Raw genomic sequence first — 16,891 nt, 5'->3', positions numbered from 1 at the left:
AAACCTACATTAACGTTTTATATACACGCTGTAAGTATATATGTAATTTAGTAACAGGCACATTCATTCACAGACGCATCAGAACGTTTGCGTTTCCCTTCAACAACAACAACACCTAAAACTAATCATGGCAGACTTCATCAACAAAGACTACTTTGGAAAATGATGATTCAAAAACGTATGTTTTTGAGCCTAAATATATGAAGTTTTAGAAGCTTTCTGCTAAACAGATTCAGCTTTAGTGAAACACTAAGCACATGCAGAAATATTCCTCAGTGCTGAACAAGATGAACTACTACTAAAACATACACTTACTGAACAATGTCTGCTTTCACTGGGATGCCGACTGATGGGATGTTCATATCTTCCCATCTATATCCTGTTAAAAATAAGGTGCCGCAAATGAGTGACTTTTTGGGTCTTTCTCGCCAATACCGTGTATAAGTTGAATGTCAACGTTGACCAACTTCCCGGTTTATGGCTACAACCTTCTTATAATCTAGAATTCACTTTTACCAGCTCAGAGGTGATGCAGCAGCAACTTACCGGCTCAATTTGTCAACACAAGCTGCATAAACTAGTTGCTCTCTTTGATCACGAAGACACTATAAGTAGTTAGTCTGCGTTAGCACTTATAATAACAGCATTACTAATACTTGGATAACATTCAGGTCACAAGATATAAATGGCGTATTGTTGGCGGTTTTCGGATGTTTTTTTAGAGGGCATTTTGGGCGCAATAAAGTACTCCCAGCTGCATTGTTAGCCTCAGAATGACTTAGAATGCATACAAAATAAAAACACATGTTCTTGTCTTACACAGGGATTGTGAATGACAGGCAAAATTCTAAAAGCAGAGTTCACCTTTAAGTCCTTTTGTTGTTCTTGTTGTTTGTATTTGTAATGTACTCTTTTATCTGCTGTGTTCTTATTATAGGGGTGTAATAATACATTGTTTTTGGTCTGCCACTTTCAATTTAGTAATTTCTCACGCAATACACATTGAGTGAGAGATGGATAAATACAATGCAGCCCAGCCTTTGGTTAGAGATAGTCATGGCTAATGATGGCACCAAAGAGAAGACTTGCATTGTTAAAGGCTCCTGTTTGGGAACACTTAGCCTTTCTATTTGAAGATGTGTGCGGAAAAAGAAAGCAGTGAACAGGGCTTTTATGGTAGAGATGTGGAATGACCTCAACTCCTTGCATCTTTACCATTCCACCTGCCTCCTTCCTGTTCAAGCACGTGTAGGTATGGGTGCGGAATCCGGTGACTTTTTTTTGTCACTGACCGAATCCCGTGAGTCCTACATGGCACCGTTTCATGCAATATCCAACGGTGACATGTTAGGGAGTGTGGTTGGGGGCGGGGGGCGTGGTTAAGAGGGGAGGAGTATATTTACAGCTAGAATTCACCAACTCCAGTATTTCATATATATATATGTATGAAATACTTGACTTTCAGTGAATTCTAGCTATATATATATATATATATATATATATATATATATATATATATATATGTATGTATTATTTATTTTATTATACATATAAATAAAAGAAATACTTGAATTTCAGTGTTCCGGAGGCTATCCAGTAGATGGCAGTATTGTCCTGTTTAAGAGTGTCACAACATTGCTGTTTACGGCAGACGAACTGCTTTACGGTAGACGAAAACGTGACTGCTGTTGTTGTGTGTTGTTACCGCGCTGGGAGGACGTTAATGAAACTGCCTAACAATAAACCCACATAAGAAACCAAGAACTCGCCCTCGATCATTTTACAGTTATAACGTGATTGGGCAGGCACGCTGTTTATATCGTGGGAAAGCGGACGTGAAAACAGACTGTCGCCGCTGTCCCCACTCAGGTCCACATTGAGCTGGAGGGGGCGCGGCCTCCAGCTCCGGCTGAATTCCGGGAGTTTATCGGGAGAACATTTCTTCCGGGAGGTTATCGGGAGAGGCGCTGAATTCCGGGAGTTTCCCGGTAAAACCGGGAGGGTTGGCAAGTATGCTCTGGACACATTAAAGGGGCTGTTTGCAACTTGCTCCAAATAAAATGCTTTAAACCAAAACAACACAAGAAGAACACCATTAGTGGTTTAACATAACATTTTTAAAATGTCTATATTTTTCAAAATTGCTATTTATATTGAATAAAAATTGCTCACTGGCCGAAGGAATTTGTGTGGCGTTCAGGGTTGTCATTCACTGCTGTCTTGTCGAGACACAGGAAGCATATGCACAAACACAAAAGCATTTCAAGAGAAACAACTAACAATTTGCAATCATGTACAGTAGTTGTTGTACAGTAGTGATAGCTAATATTAGCTAGCCAAATTTCTATCATTAGCTAACAACACACAAAGCTAATGCATGTGTTACATATGAGTGTAGTTTACCTTGTTACGGACTAATAAAAAAGTATGAGGGCAGGATTTAATACTTAAAACACATTGGAAAGTTAGCGCCCACTCAGCATCCATGTAAAGGTTTTAAACACCTTTAGGTTTGACTCAAAAGTACCTGCTTAAAGGGGTCATATTATGATTTGTTTTACATCTAACACTTCCTTGTGGTCTGCGTAACATGTAATGGTGTTAATTTTGCAAAGATTATGTTTTACAGACTGTTTTCAAGTCGCTTTCTCAATGTCTCTTCAGAATATGCCGTTTTGTGGGCGGTCTTATTTACGTGGCTCCACTTCGACCGTGTCTCTTCAGCCATGTTGTAGTTTTTAGCACTTCTACTGTATATAGTCTCTACAGACAGATACAAGTTCAAACAATACGCTACATTATGTTAGAAATGGTAACAACAAAAGATGCATGTGCATGTTTGAGCCAGTCTGGCCCACAACCAGATAGCGTAAAAGAAGGAACTTATTGACTACAGCGCGGACTACAATGGCGGACCTGCGCAAAGTACTTTAAGTAAATTTATACCATATATGAAGATATCCTCTGATGTCACAATTGGAAAAACGTCTCCATTCATCCATCCATTTTCTACCGCTTATCCCCTTCGAGGTCGCGGGGGGCGGTGGAGCCTATCTCAGCTACAATCGGGCGGAAGGCGGGGTACACCCTGGACAAGTCGCCACCTCATCGCAGGGCCAACACAGATAGACAGACAACATTCACACTCACATTCACACACTAGGGCCCATTTAGTGTTGCCAATCAACCTATCCCATACTTGCCAACCCTCCCGTTTTTAGCGGGAGACTCCCGGTATTCAGCGCCTCTTCCGATAACCTCCCGGCAGAAATTTTCTCCCGACAAACTCCCGGTATTCAGCCGGAGCTGGAGGCCACGCCCCCTCCAGCTCAATGCGGACCTGAGTGGGGACAGCCTGTTCTCACGTCCGCTTTCCCACAATATAAACAGCTTGCCTGCCCAATGACGTCATAACATCTACGGCTTTTAGAGAGTAGAGTGCACAACTGCGCACACAACAAGGAGACGAAGCAGAAGAACGAGGAAGTTACAGACATGGCGACGCCGTCGACGAGCAAGATGAAGAAATACACTTGCAAGTTCCAAAACGAATGGAAACAAGAATTTCAGTTCATCCAGGACAGTTCGAAGGGGAAGGGGTATGTATGTTGCCTGTACATTTTGTAGAACAGACTTCTCCATTGAACACGGTGGCCGAAATGATATACTCATTCATGAACGGAGAAGTTAAACAGGACAATGCTGCCATCTACTGGATAGCCTCCGGAACACTGAAATTCAAGTATTTATTTTATTTATATGTATAATAAAATAAATATATATATATATAATTCACTGAAAGTCAAGTATTTTATACATATATATATATATATTTATATATATATATGAAATACTTGAGTTGGTGAATTCTAGCTGTAAATATACTCTCCCCCCCCCCCCCCCCCCTCCCCACCAACCACGCCCCCCTCCACACACACCTCTCGATATCGGAGGTCTCAGGTTGGCAAGTATGACCTATCCCCAGGTGCATGTCTCAAATTGGGCAAATTCCAAACGGCATGTTTTGAGAAAGTATGACAGAAGACAAGATTGTTTTATAGATATCTCCACCATGCCTCCAGGGTTTGATTTAAAATTTTTGGGACTGATGCAGATCCTAAATACACAAAAACAGGTACCAATAGGTAAGAAACGTTGCATATTCAGGGCCTTTTAAGTCAGTGTTGACATTTGGTGGATCGCATTTTAAAGATCTGCTAGCATTGAACATTTATTTTGTTCTATTAATAAATCAGCGTACTGAAACTTGATCATAGAAGCTGTTTACACAAAACTCCTCAGTTTCATGCTTGGCATTCTGTTCCTTTACTGTACCAAAAATGAACCAAACCATGACATTAAAATCTAGGTACGTATTAAACCATGATTATTACACCCCTGCTATATTATTTATTTACAAATTATTGGTGTTAATAGGTGTTTCTCTTATTTCTTTCTTTTGCTAGGTGATGTTCCAAAACAAAACCTTGTCTTACTTATTCAAAAAGTTGACTGAAGAAAGTACATCAGAGACGGATGTCCAACATAACAGTCATGGTTTTAATCAGGAAACACTAACCCCAGGTCTGTTCTCCCTATCTGCTGGCATATTTGACTGTGGCCGCTCTGCACATTTCCTGTCTGGCACTTCCTTTAGATCAACTCAATGTAGTAAGAACAGACAAGCAGCCAGTGAAGTCTTGGTTTCAGTATGTGAATTATTAATTCCACGTCTTCCAACTGGAGGTTCTCTAAACACCAAGTGTTGACAGTTACTTTCAAAGCCATCGTCTGTTTCTGTAAAATATTGGTATGAAATATGTTTCATGTTTTTCAGTGCCAGGTCTGAATCCTCTAATGGCAATCAGGACAGTTTATTTGGTGGCGGATGAAGAGCTGATACCAAATGCTATAATAGACAGCTACTGGAAGAGGCTGTTACAGAAGGACTTTCCGCAGTTCTAATGACGGTCTCGCCATCATCCTCAAGTTTGATTTTAGGTGTCTGAAACTAATTGAAAAATTTGTTGGAATGTTCATTTGATATCCTTTTTCGGAGTTATTTAGTTATTTTACTTCACATTTTATCTGATTATATATATCATGCACTCAATTCAAAATGTACCTTGTGTAGAAATGTGAAACCTACTATGTAAATACCAGTACACTGAAGTAGTTCAATAAAACTTCTGTTCAGTTAATTACCTGTGTTGGTTTTGGTTGCTTTTCCTGTGGCTTGCTAATTAAGATAACACAATCTGAGGTCGTAAAGTTCAACACCAGAGCAGGGTATCCGCTCAGTCTTATAAAGTCTAAAAAACAACTGTGGATGTCGATCCCTACCCGTTCCACAGATATCACGTCACAGAGCCAGGCGTGTCGTTTTACCAGAGTTTTTATTTTTCCCATGCAGCTTTTCCATACACTTCTTGCGTGTCGCTTTTCTCCAGTCTCATCTCCCTTCCCCTCCGCTGGTCGCTCACTGTTAAAGACAACAGATGATTAGACTAACACTTACCACCTGTGCCATCTAATCACCTGCCAGCTGTGTTTCTCCGTCCCGCACATGCCCCGCCCCTAGCTGATGGTGCTCCGCCCTCAACACCATTGCCAGAGTCGTTGACCTTTGCTCCTGCAGACGCACTGACTCACTTCCCTCCACAACAACATTATGAATTTTAGGCTTTAAAATGTCTAAAATGTTCTTAAGATCTCATAAAATGTATTCACTACAATTTTGAAAGTTTTTGAATATGAGCTGTCTCTCGTCTAATTGTTGCGCTTTCGGTTGCAAGCAAAATCTTGGGCTACGAGCTTCCCCATTGCTAGTTGGCGTGGCGAATTCCACAGTGAACCCTGTAAGATCCAACCAAAAATGTGGTCTTACTTGCTAGCATCCGCTTATAGCTGGAGCTGGACATAATTTTGTTATTCCAACACTGGGAAGGAAGAAAGTGAGTTTTAAGGACAGTGCTGAGAAGAAGAAGTGGATGAATTAAAGGAAATTAATAATCAAGAACATGACCGACCAAGTAGCAGTTGGAGCGTAGCATTGCTCGTCTGGACCATACTGAAGCAGAATGGGACATTTACCCATGAAAATATTGAGAAGCTTCTGATGGCGAAGAAGCAGCTCAAAGGAGATACTGTAGAAGTCCACACTCCAAGGTAAATGTGTTATAAAATTACTTACCAAAACTAATGTAGTTATGTGCGGTGCGTTCTATTGTGTGTTTTTTGATGGAAAAAATGTATTTTTCATTTTTTTGTTTCATGTTAAAATTGCGTAACATTCACACAATGGCCGTTATGATGTTTGCCAATATTTCTGAAGTCCAAACAAATATTAGTTCATAACAAAGAGGCTTCTGGTGTTTTTAGTTAAGTATTTTAGTTAGTTTAGTTTGTTTCAGTTTATTTCGAACATGCATACATTACAATTACATCGCATATTTCCATTTGTTTCATTACACAAAAGGAATAGGAAGAAGCAGAGCTTATTTATTCCTACCCCTTTTCATATCATTGTAGTGTTATCCAGCACGGGGCAGCACGGTGGAAGAGGGGTTAGTGCATCTGCCTCACAATACGAAGGTCCTGAGTAGTCGTGAGTTCAATCCCGGCCTCGGGATCTTTCTGTGTGGAGTTTGCATGTTCTCCCCGTGACTGCGTGGGTTCCCTCCGGGTACTCCGGCTTCCTCCCACCTCCAAAGACATGCACCTGGGGATAGGTTGATAGGCAACACTAAATTGGCCCTAGTGTGTGAATGTGAGTGTGAGTGTTGTCTGTCTATCTGTGTTGGCCCTGCGATGAGGTGGCGACTTGTCCAGGGTGTACCCCGCCTTCCGCCTGAGTGTAGCTGAGATAGGCTCCAGCGCCCCCCGCGACCCCGAAGGGAATAAGCGGTAGAAAATGGATGGATGGATGTAGTGTTATCCCATTTCTTTGTTTTTTGTAACAGAACAGTGAATAAAGGAGTAATACAGTAATGTACAATAAGTAAGTACGTAAATAATTATTATATATATATTTTGTATTCCAATGTAAGCTTTTGGCCAAAAATGGCACTACAGCAGGATAATAAACATTAAAACCCATTTATATGAATAAATGTAGGATTGTATGCATCTAGAGTTTGCAGGTCTAGCCAGTGTTGTGTAGTCCTGCACAGTGTAGTATGTGTGGTCACTAAGATAAGTTGTATAAATAATAAATAGATAATAGGAGCCTTGCTATAGCACAGTTAATGATTGAAAGGAGGGTGCTGGTGAATGATAGTGTGTGTCGGCCAAGTGGGCGGACTGACGCCATGACTTCTTCCCTCTTCCCTCCCCCAGTCTGCACCTGAACGTCACACAGACGCCCTGTTCTGTCCAAACTTTCTTCACACATGGAACTTTTTCCGCTGCTTCGCCTCCGACTGTGCCGTCACACCAACAGGCATATTTGAAGGTAACTCAAACGTGCGCCTCACCACTTACTGTACCTGCGTAATGTTAAACATAATGCTCGTCCTGGCACTTGAAGTCATCACGCTGGCCTTTGAAGCAACGCTGATTGAATTATCAACCACGAAGTTTACATTTTGACTTCATTAATTAAAGGTCAGTGTACGTTTTGTTTTGAAATGTTTGGTGTTTTAAAATGAAATTCAAATGAACCAATCGTATTTTATTTTTCAATTTCTATTCATTATGAGAAAATTCATAACCAAAACTCACTGACCATTAAACTAAATATTTTTTTCCGATCATATCAAAATTCGTGTGTCCTAATACTTTTACTTATTTTTTCTTTTTAACAAGTATATTCTAATCATTAATATTTAGCAATGCGGTATATTGGTAAATGTACAACCAGCATTTATATATATATATATATATATATATATATATATATATATATATATATATATATATATATATATATATATATATATATATATATATAAGTAAGATTAAACAGAATTACATTTTCATAAAAAATAAACAAATAGGATTTAATATGAATGATACTGGAATAAAATATATGACAGAAAACATCCATCCATTTCCTACCGCCTATCTCAGCTACAATCGGGCGGAAGGCGGGGTACTCCCTGGACAAGTCGCCACCTAATCGCAGGTTTTTTTGTTCAATGGAAAATTATTTCTGTTTATTGTTATTTTTATTGATCTAAAAATATTATTTTTTCAATCTTTTTTATTCGTCTTACATTTTTATTTTAATATTTTTTCATTTGTGACTGCATAAGCGGTATCTTGCAGTTTACTAACTCCTATTACTGTATTTTTTCTACTTAATCTTATTTAACAAATTTTTTGTTTTTTCAATAATAATTTGTTTGTTTTTTCTTATCATAATTAATGATCTTATAATGATTTATTTAATCGTTTTTATTTGTATTACATATTCTTTTATTCATTTATCACTGCAGAAGCTATATCCTGTAAGTGTATTCACTCGTATTTTCCCTTTCTTTGTTTCCTTTCTCTATTAGAAAATGATGACATGTGAACACAGGAAGTGAACAAACCTTTAATGACAAAACGTAAATAAATGTAAGTGTCAACATGTTAAACGCATGTTTTTAAATATTTAGGTTTAAATAGGCTCAGTTTCTTCCTACTTCTTCTCAAACAAGTTGAATTGTGTAGAAGTAATGTGATGTTTATTGAAGGGACTGTTTGCACCTTGCTCAAAGTTAAATTTTTTCAACCAAAAATTATAACAAACACCACCGGTTAGCTTACTGTATGTTACCATTAGTAGTGTAACAGAACACATGTATTTATAAAGTGTTTATGTTGCTCACAATTACTAATTATATTTAATAAAAAAATTGTTCTTCCGCCAGAGGAATTTGTAAGTTACCCACAGGCGTAAGTTATGTCATTATGTAGTAAAACCTCTAAGAGAGCGGGATATAAAGCTTAAAACACTTTGGAAAGTTAGCACCCTAAAAGTATCCACGTAAAAGTTATAAACAGCTCCTTGAACTCATTAGGTATGTTCAAAACAAAAACATGACCATTATTACTTACTATTACTATTATTTCTGTTTCATTGTCCAGCGGTATTGTTGTAGGAGTCCTCCACGACAACTTACAAGGTAAGTTGGGCCAGCACACTATTTATATTATATGTACTGTATATATATTGTCATATTACAAGCGGAATCCGAATCAAATTGTGAGTTGTTGTAAGATTCACATTCTAAATACCAGTAAATAAGAATAAAACCTTTCCAAAACAGGTTACAGGTCAATGAAAGCTTCTTAGCTGCTGACGTATGATGTATACGCGTAGCAAGTAAGCGCAGAGATAACTTATAAATGTTCTTTTTAAAAATCGATTCTTCAAAAAAATTTTGACATCTGATTTTTTCTAGCTGACTGTTTACACTGCAAATAAAATGGGATTTTAGCAGACTCCAGTGTTGAGGCCACATTAAGGCCTCAATGTGGCGTCCCTTGCATACGCACTTCCATAAAGTAAAAACAGAGGAAGTTGACCGGGAGGAAGTTGCTACGACTACAAAATAAAATAAAAGTCGCAACACCTTAAAAATGAGTGTTTTTTTACGTGAAAGTAAATGAAAGTAATATAAAGTATGAATAGATGTATTTAGTGTAATATATTTGGGAGGGTCGTAATGTTTTTATGGCTGTTAAAAAGAAGAGACCCAAACATCAGCGTGGAAATATGGGAGATTTATTTTGCCACTCACATGCAAGCAAATACGCCACAGTGTAAATTCCGGTCTTTTAACAATCGCTATTTCTTTGGATTTAAAATATGCATTAATATTGCCTATTATTTGCGCACTATTGACAAGTGATGCACTGAAAATGTGGTCGTCTTAAACAGAAATCGAAACCGGATGTTGTGATGAAATATCCATTTCTGCTGGCGACTGCATCTCTCGCAGTGCACACGAGTGATGTAGCACGCTTAAAGCTGACAAAAAAAATCAGATTTATGTCACATTCAGGTCACATTGCGTTTAGACTGAAGTCACATTTGAAAAGATCAGGTTCCAATCGGATTTAGGCCGCCTCTTAATCTGATGCCAAAAGATCAGATTTAAAGCACTTTGGAGCGTTTAGACTGGCGAAAAACATCAGATCTGTGTCACTTGAGGGCAAAAAAATCCTATTTGTTGTGCATTGTAAACTTGGCCTTTTTTAGTTTCTCGGGTTTGCTTTCACACTGGAAATGAGAAAATTCTCACCAAATCTTTTTTTTTTTCCTGAAGCAATCATGACTAGGGATGTCCGATAATGGCTTTTTGCCGATATCCGATATTCCGATATTGTCCAACTCTTAATTACAGATACCGATATCAACCGATACCGATATATACAGTCGTGGAATTAACACATTATTATGCCTAATTTGGACAACCAGGTGTGGTGAAGATAAGGTCCTTTTTAAAAATAAAAATAAAAATTAAAACATTTTCTTGAATAAAAAAGAAAGTAAAACAATACAAAAACAGTTACATAGAAACTAGTAATTAACGAAAATGAGTAAAATTAACTGTTAAAGGCCTACTGAAACCCACTACTACCGACCACGCAGTCTGATAGTTTATGTATCAATGATGAAATCTTAACATTGCAACACATGCCAGTACGGCCGGGTTAACTTATAAAGTGCAATTTTAAATTTCCCGCTAAACTTCCGGTTGAAAACGTCTATGTATGATGACGTATGCGCGTGACGTTAACGGTTGAAACGGAAGTATTCGGACCCATTGAATCCAATACAAAAAAGCTCTGTTTTCATTTCATAATTCCACAGTATTCTAGACATCTGTGTTGGTGAATCTTTTGCAATTTGTTTAATGAACAATGGAGACTGCAAAGAAAAAAGTTGTAGGTGGGATCGGTGTATTAGCAGCGGACTGCAGCAACACAACCAGGAAGACAGAGATGGATAGCAGACGCGTTAGCCGCCGAACTCACCTTAACTTCCTCCGTCTCGCCGACCGCATCTGTGATCGGGTGAAGTCCTTCGTCGCACCGTCGATCGCTGGAACACAGGTGAGCACGGGTGTTGATGAGCAGATGAGGGCTGGCTGGCGTAGGTGGAGCGCTAATATTTTATCATAGCTCTGTGAGGTCCGGTTGCTAAGTTGCTAAGTTAGCTTCAGCGTCGTTAGCAACAGCATTGTTAAGCTTTGCCAGGCTGAGAATTATTAACCGTGTAGTTACATGTACAAGGTTTAATAGTATTGTTGATCTTCTGTCTATCCTTCCAGTCAGGGATTTATTTATTTAGTTTCTATCTGCATTTGAGCCAGATGCTATCACGTTAGGTCTGTAGCTACAGAGCTTCGCCGATGTATTGTCGTGGAGATAAAAGTCACTGTGAATGTCCATTTCGCGTTCTCGACTCTCATTTTCAAGAGGATATAGTATCCGAGGTGGTTTAAAATACAAATCCGTGAGCCACAATAGAAAAAGGAGAGAGTGTGGAATCCAATGAGCCAGCTTGTACCTAAGTTACGGTCAGAGCGAAAAAAGATATGTTTGCACTGCATTCTAGTCCGTCACTCTAGCGTTCCTCATCCACGAATCTTTCATCCTCGATCAAATTAATGGGGTAATCGTCGCTTTCTCGGTCCGAATCGCTCTAGCTGCGTTGAAAACAATAGGAAAATATGAGGAAGCGAACAACCGACTACGTCACGCTACTTCCGGTAGGGGCAGGGCTTTTTTTTTATCAAAGACCAAAAGTTGCGAACTTTATCGTCGTTGTTCTATACTAAATCCTTTCAGCAAAAATATGGCAATATCGCGAAATGATCAAGTATGACACATAGAATGGATCTGCTATCCCCGATTAAATTTAAAAAAATCATTTCAGTAGGCCTTTAAAGGTTAGTACTATTAGTGGACCAGCAGCACACACAATCATGTGTGCTTACAGACTGTATCCCTTGCAGACTGTATTGATATATATATTGATATATAATGTAGGAACCAGAATATTAATAACAGAAAGAAACAACCCTTTTGTGTGAATGAGTGTGAATGAGTGTAAATGGGGGAGGGAGGTTTTTTGTGTTAGTGTACTAATTGTAAGTGTATCTTGTGTTTTCTATGTTGATTTAATAAAAATAAAAATAAAATTAAAAAACCCCGAAATCGATAAAAAAAAAAAAATGATACCGATAATTTCTGATATTACATTTTAAAGCATTTATCGGCCGATAATATCGTCAGGCCGATATTATCGGACATCTCTAATCATGACGATTGTGGCACTAAGATGCCGCACGTTTACGCCATGTTTTGAACTTGGTAAAGAAAAGAACAAAACTGTAAGACAGAGTCTTACATTCAGTCTTGTAAATAAGTTATTCAGAGGACCTCAAGACCCACAATGCATTGTGTTTACTACGCCACACTTTCTAGCCTCATCACTTAGAAATCTCCAAATTGGGATTTTTTTTTTTGTGCATGCCTACTTTTATTTTTCCACCAACCTTTAGATCAGAAGTGTCCTAACTTTTTACACTGAGGGCCGCACACTGAAAAACAAAGTATGCGGGGGCCATTTTGAATTTTTTTCATTATCAAAACCAATACAATATATAGATTATTTTTTAGCCCTTAAGGCTCCCCTCATGTCATAATAATGTTAAATATAAGTCATATACTTATTTTATTTTTTGTATTCAACGCTTACAGTAAATTACTTGATCATCTTCAGGTCTGTCTGTCGATTTAAAGTAACATATATTTTATGTCCTTTTTGTCAAAGACAACCCTGTTTTGTATGGCAAAAACACAAAATAAGCATTTTTATCAGGTCAATAATTCATAAAACCATTGATTTTAGTTCCTTTTTTTTTTACCAATGACTGCTTAAAAAAAAAATCAGACAAGTCATACAATTTTTTATTTTTTTTAAACTCCCAACACTTTAGTCTCCAAATCAACTTTAGATCTATTGGCCAATTATAAGTAGTTTTTTTAAAAATGTTTTTTATTTTTATTTATTTGTTTGTCTCATGCACATTTTGTCAAAGAAAACTTGGTTTTTTTATGGCAAACACACAAAATATGCAATATTTCAAAGTGGAGAACTTGGTGTGAAGTAATTGGAGCCTTGAATGGGTCAGTAATTATTGACAACATTGATTTTGATTTACAAACCTTTTTTGGAGCAATGACAAAAGATAAAGCCTGTAGGCAGCTGTGTGTTATTAGAGTCAACTTTACAATTTTTTCTGGTTAATATTAACCTGTTTGATCTTTTATGCTAATGTTTTTGTTTGTGTGTATATATATGTATAACAGTATGTATAAATGTATATAAACAGTATGTATATGTTTGTATATAAGTATATACGTATGTACCGGTATTTATATATGTGTATTTATATATATATGCCGCAAATGGCCCCTGGGCCGCTCTTTAGACACGCCTACTGTAGGCAAACATATTACGACTTGTAGCAAGTCAATCTTTGTAGTTTTTTGGAATATCCTTCTTCGTCCATTCGAGCCAACTGCTTATATTTGTGTGTTTCTTTTCTAGAATGAAAATACGATATGGATGCTCCGTACATAGATTGAGACGCTGGTGTTTCCTATTTTCTGTGTCTCTGGTGGCAGTTTGCTTGCTCAAGCTGGTGTACATCAAAGTGACGGTGAGGGACAGCATCTACGTGGGCCTTTCGGGAGTTCACAGCCAGGGGTTGGACGTTAACTGCACTGCTATCTACGAGCTTGACCCTGTGGAAATAGGCAAAGCTCTGGAGATGAAACACAAAGCCATCATTGACGTGGACGATGATAGCACCGTGAGTCTAACTTCGGACTGTCAAACCTTTATCACAAGGAGGCGTTATGACGACATTCCGGTGTCAGGGGTCGAGCGCAACTTTCCACTGGCTTACTCCTTGGTGGTGCACCAAAACGCACCCATGGTGGAATGTATTCTTCACGCCATCTACGCGCCTCAAAACATCTACTGTGTCCACTATGACCAAAAGTCCTCTCCGGCGTTTATTAAGGCCATGAAGAACCTTGCTCGCTGTCTGCCTAACGTATTTATTGCTTCAAAACTGGAGTCAGTCCAATACGCTCATATTAGTCGACTCAACGCGGATCTCAACTGCCTCTCTGACCTGCTAAGGTCCCAGATCAAATGGGAGTATGTGATCAACCTCTGTGGTCAGGACTTTCCTCTCAAGTCCAACTACGAACTGGTGGTGGAGCTGAGGCGGCTGAACGGCCGTAACATGCTGGAGTCCAGTGAACCCAGCGAGCTGAAGAAGCAGCGCTTCAGTTTTAAGCATGAGCTGAAGAACGTGCCTTACGAGTACCACCGTATTCCTGTGAAAACCACAATGACAAAAGACATGCCTCCTCATGCCCTCGTGATGTTCACCGGAAGTGCTTATTTTGTGCTGTCGCGGAGTTTTGTCAACTACATCAGCAGCAACCAAGTAGCCAAAGACTTTCTGGCCTGGTCAGCAGACACATACTCTCCAGATGAACACTTCTGGGCCACTCTTGTCAGGCTCCCAGGGGTGCCAGGACACATTTCTAGATCCCAACCAGACGTTACGGACTTGAAGAGTAAAACGCGACTTGTCAAATGGAACTATCTGGAAGGAAACGTGTATCCACCTTGCACAGGTACGCACAAGCGGAGCGTTTGCATCTACGGGGCTGCAGAACTCCGCTGGCTCCTCAATTATGGCCACTGGTTTGCCAACAAATTTGACCCCAAAGTGGACCCCGTCTTGATCAGGTGTTTGGAGGAGAAGTTGATAGAAAAACGTTACGCAGCGCCTAAATGATATGTGCCTTTAGATTTTGGAAAAGGAGGGGGGAAAATGAATTGTTTTGCTAATTAATTTATCTAAAATAAAACTAAAGTTCCACATGTAATTATTTATTATGTCACCCTTTTGCTCGTGACTAGGGGCGTCCCGATACAACAATCTAGTGCAGTGTTTCTTAACGTTGGACCCACTTTTGGGCCTCAAGTGTCCCCTAAAAATATGGGCAGCAGCGGTACTTAGTTGGAATACACTTTTCCACCACTTGAGGCAGTAATGACGATATCAAACAAACACAAGCAGAAAAACTAAATAATAACACATTCATATTGATCAGCGTCATTAACTCAGGTGCACAATACATTAAAAAAAAACTTTAACCTACTAAACAATAATTAATAAAATAATTTGTGCTGTTTTTTTCTCTTCTAAACAAAATGAGGGAGTCAGGGTTAATAGCCACAACGAGCATGTTTAGTAGTGCACAGCCTTTCACAGTGGGGTTTGAAGCTAGATACTGATAAAGCATGTTCCCCCGAGTCACACGACATTGCATCACTCTGAGCCCACCTTTGCCCCCCGCCCTTTACTCTTACACATAAAGAATATTGATAGCAATAAGTCTACATTTTAGTGTTGAAAACAAAAATGTACATCTTTAACAAATTACAGTAATTGTGTACAAGAATACCTAAACTTGTATTTATTCAAAGCTATATAGTATGAACTAATTTTACCATATAATGTAGTTTAAAACACCCAATAAAGTAATATATGATATTATTACGGACAGTGCTGTACATGCTTGTACTGTATATACAGTGCATCAGGAAAGTATTCACAGCACTTCACTTTTTCCACATTTTGTTACGTTACAGATTTATTCCATAAATCCATAAATCAATGTTTTGTCCTCAAAATTCTACACACAATACCCCATAATGACAATGTGATTTTTTATTTATATTGTCCATCCATCCATTTCCTACCGCTTGTCCCTTTTGGGGTCGCGGGGGGTGCTGGAGCTTATCTCAGCTGCACTCGGGCGGAAGGCGGGGTACACCCTGGACAAGTCTCCACCTCATCACAGGGCCAACACAGATAGGCAGACAACATTCACAGTCACATTCACACACTAGGGCCAATTTAGTGTTGCCAATCAACCTATCCCCGGGTGCATGTTTTTGGCGGTGGGAGGAAGCCGGAGTACCCGGAGGGAACCCACGCAGTCACGGGGAGAACATGCCAACTCCACACAGAAAGATCCCGAGCCCGGGATTGAACCCAGGACTACACAGGACCTTCGTATTGTGAGGCACATGCACTAACCCCTGTTTCACCGTGCTGCCCTATTTATATTGTAATTTTTGCTAATTTATTAAAAAATATAAAATCACATGGACAAGCGGTAGAAATAGATGGATGGATGTACATAAGTATTTACAGTATTTGCTCAATACTTAGTTGATACACCTTTGGCAGCAATTATAGCCTCAAGTTGTTTTGAATACATTGCCACAAGCTTGGCACACCTATCTTTGCACCTCCCAAGCTCCATCAGGTTGGATGGGAAGTATTACTTTTCATCCAGGATGTCTCTGTATTTTCATCTTAGTCTAGTCAGGCAGGTGACCAAGAACCCTCCATTCTCCATTTTCTACCGCTTGTCCATTTCGGGGTCGCGGGGTGTGCTGGAGCTTATTTTAGCTGCATTCGGGCGGAAGGCGGTGTACACCCTGGACAAGTCGCCACATCATCACAGGGCCAACACAGATAGACAGACAACATTCACACTCATATTCACACACTAGGGCCAATTTAGTGTTGCCAATCAACCTATCCGCAGGTGCATGTCTTTGGAGGTGGGAGGAAGCCGGAGTACCCGGAGAGAACCCACACAGTCATGGGGAGAACATGCAAACTCCACACAGAAAGATCCCCAGCTCAGGATCAAACCCAGGACCTTCATATTGTGAGGCACATGTACCAACCCCTGTACCAACCCCTGTACCACCGTGCTGCCGACCAAGAATCCGATGCACCTAAAAGACTCTCTCTCTCAGACCATGGAAAACATAATTCTC

At 39.3% G+C, this 16,891-nt stretch overlaps 2 protein-coding genes across 18 annotated transcripts in view; both read left to right on the top strand.

Annotated features, from left to right (window-relative positions):
- LOC133652357 (ankyrin repeat domain-containing protein 31-like) overlaps positions 1 to 5,162 on the top strand; it is a 53,024-nt gene extending 47,862 nt beyond the window's left edge. For 12 of the 14 annotated variants that reach the window (XM_062051024.1, XM_062051023.1, XM_062051012.1 and 9 more), the window contains one exon: positions 4,467 to 4,984. In XM_062051024.1, coding sequence (XP_061907008.1) covers positions 4,467 to 4,769 — 303 coding nt within the window. In that variant the 3' untranslated portion in view covers positions 4,770 to 4,984. Of the gene's footprint in view, positions 1 to 4,466 lie in introns of all 14 variants that reach the window. The other 2 variants (XM_062051014.1, XM_062051013.1) reach the window with 2 other exon arrangements.
- A 2,230-nt stretch (positions 5,163 to 7,392) lies between these two features.
- gcnt4a (glucosaminyl (N-acetyl) transferase 4a) lies at positions 7,393 to 15,317 on the top strand. 4 transcript variants are annotated; one of them, XM_062051002.1, is made up of 4 exons: positions 7,530 to 7,605; positions 8,502 to 8,562; positions 9,076 to 9,113; positions 13,556 to 15,317. In XM_062051002.1, the coding sequence occupies exon 4, from the start codon at positions 13,557 to 13,559 to the stop codon at positions 14,823 to 14,825; it is 1,269 nt and encodes a 422-aa protein (XP_061906986.1). In that variant the 5' UTR covers positions 7,530 to 7,605; positions 8,502 to 8,562; positions 9,076 to 9,113; position 13,556; the 3' UTR covers positions 14,826 to 15,317. The 4 variants fall into 4 exon arrangements, with proteins under 4 accessions (XP_061906987.1, XP_061906990.1, XP_061906986.1 ...); XM_062051003.1 differs by lacking the exons at positions 7,530 to 7,605; positions 8,502 to 8,562 and adding an exon at positions 7,393 to 7,453; XM_062051005.1 differs by lacking the exon at positions 8,502 to 8,562 and having other exon boundaries at positions 7,547 to 7,605.
- The last annotated feature ends 1,574 nt before the right edge of the window (positions 15,318 to 16,891 follow it).

Source organism: Entelurus aequoreus, linkage group LG06 (assembly GCF_033978785.1).
Source record: "Entelurus aequoreus isolate RoL-2023_Sb linkage group LG06, RoL_Eaeq_v1.1, whole genome shotgun sequence".
NCBI classification, from domain to species: Eukaryota; Metazoa; Chordata; class Actinopteri; order Syngnathiformes; family Syngnathidae; genus Entelurus; species Entelurus aequoreus.
The sequence above is the reverse complement of the archived record's forward strand: the minus strand, read 5'-3'. Positions and strand labels throughout refer to the sequence as shown.

What these genes read in the sequence shown, in the direction of transcription:
- gcnt4a (XM_062051003.1), top strand. Translation starts at nt 13,557, where the DNA reads ATGAAAATACGATATGGATGCTCCGTACATAGATTGAGACGCTGGTGT.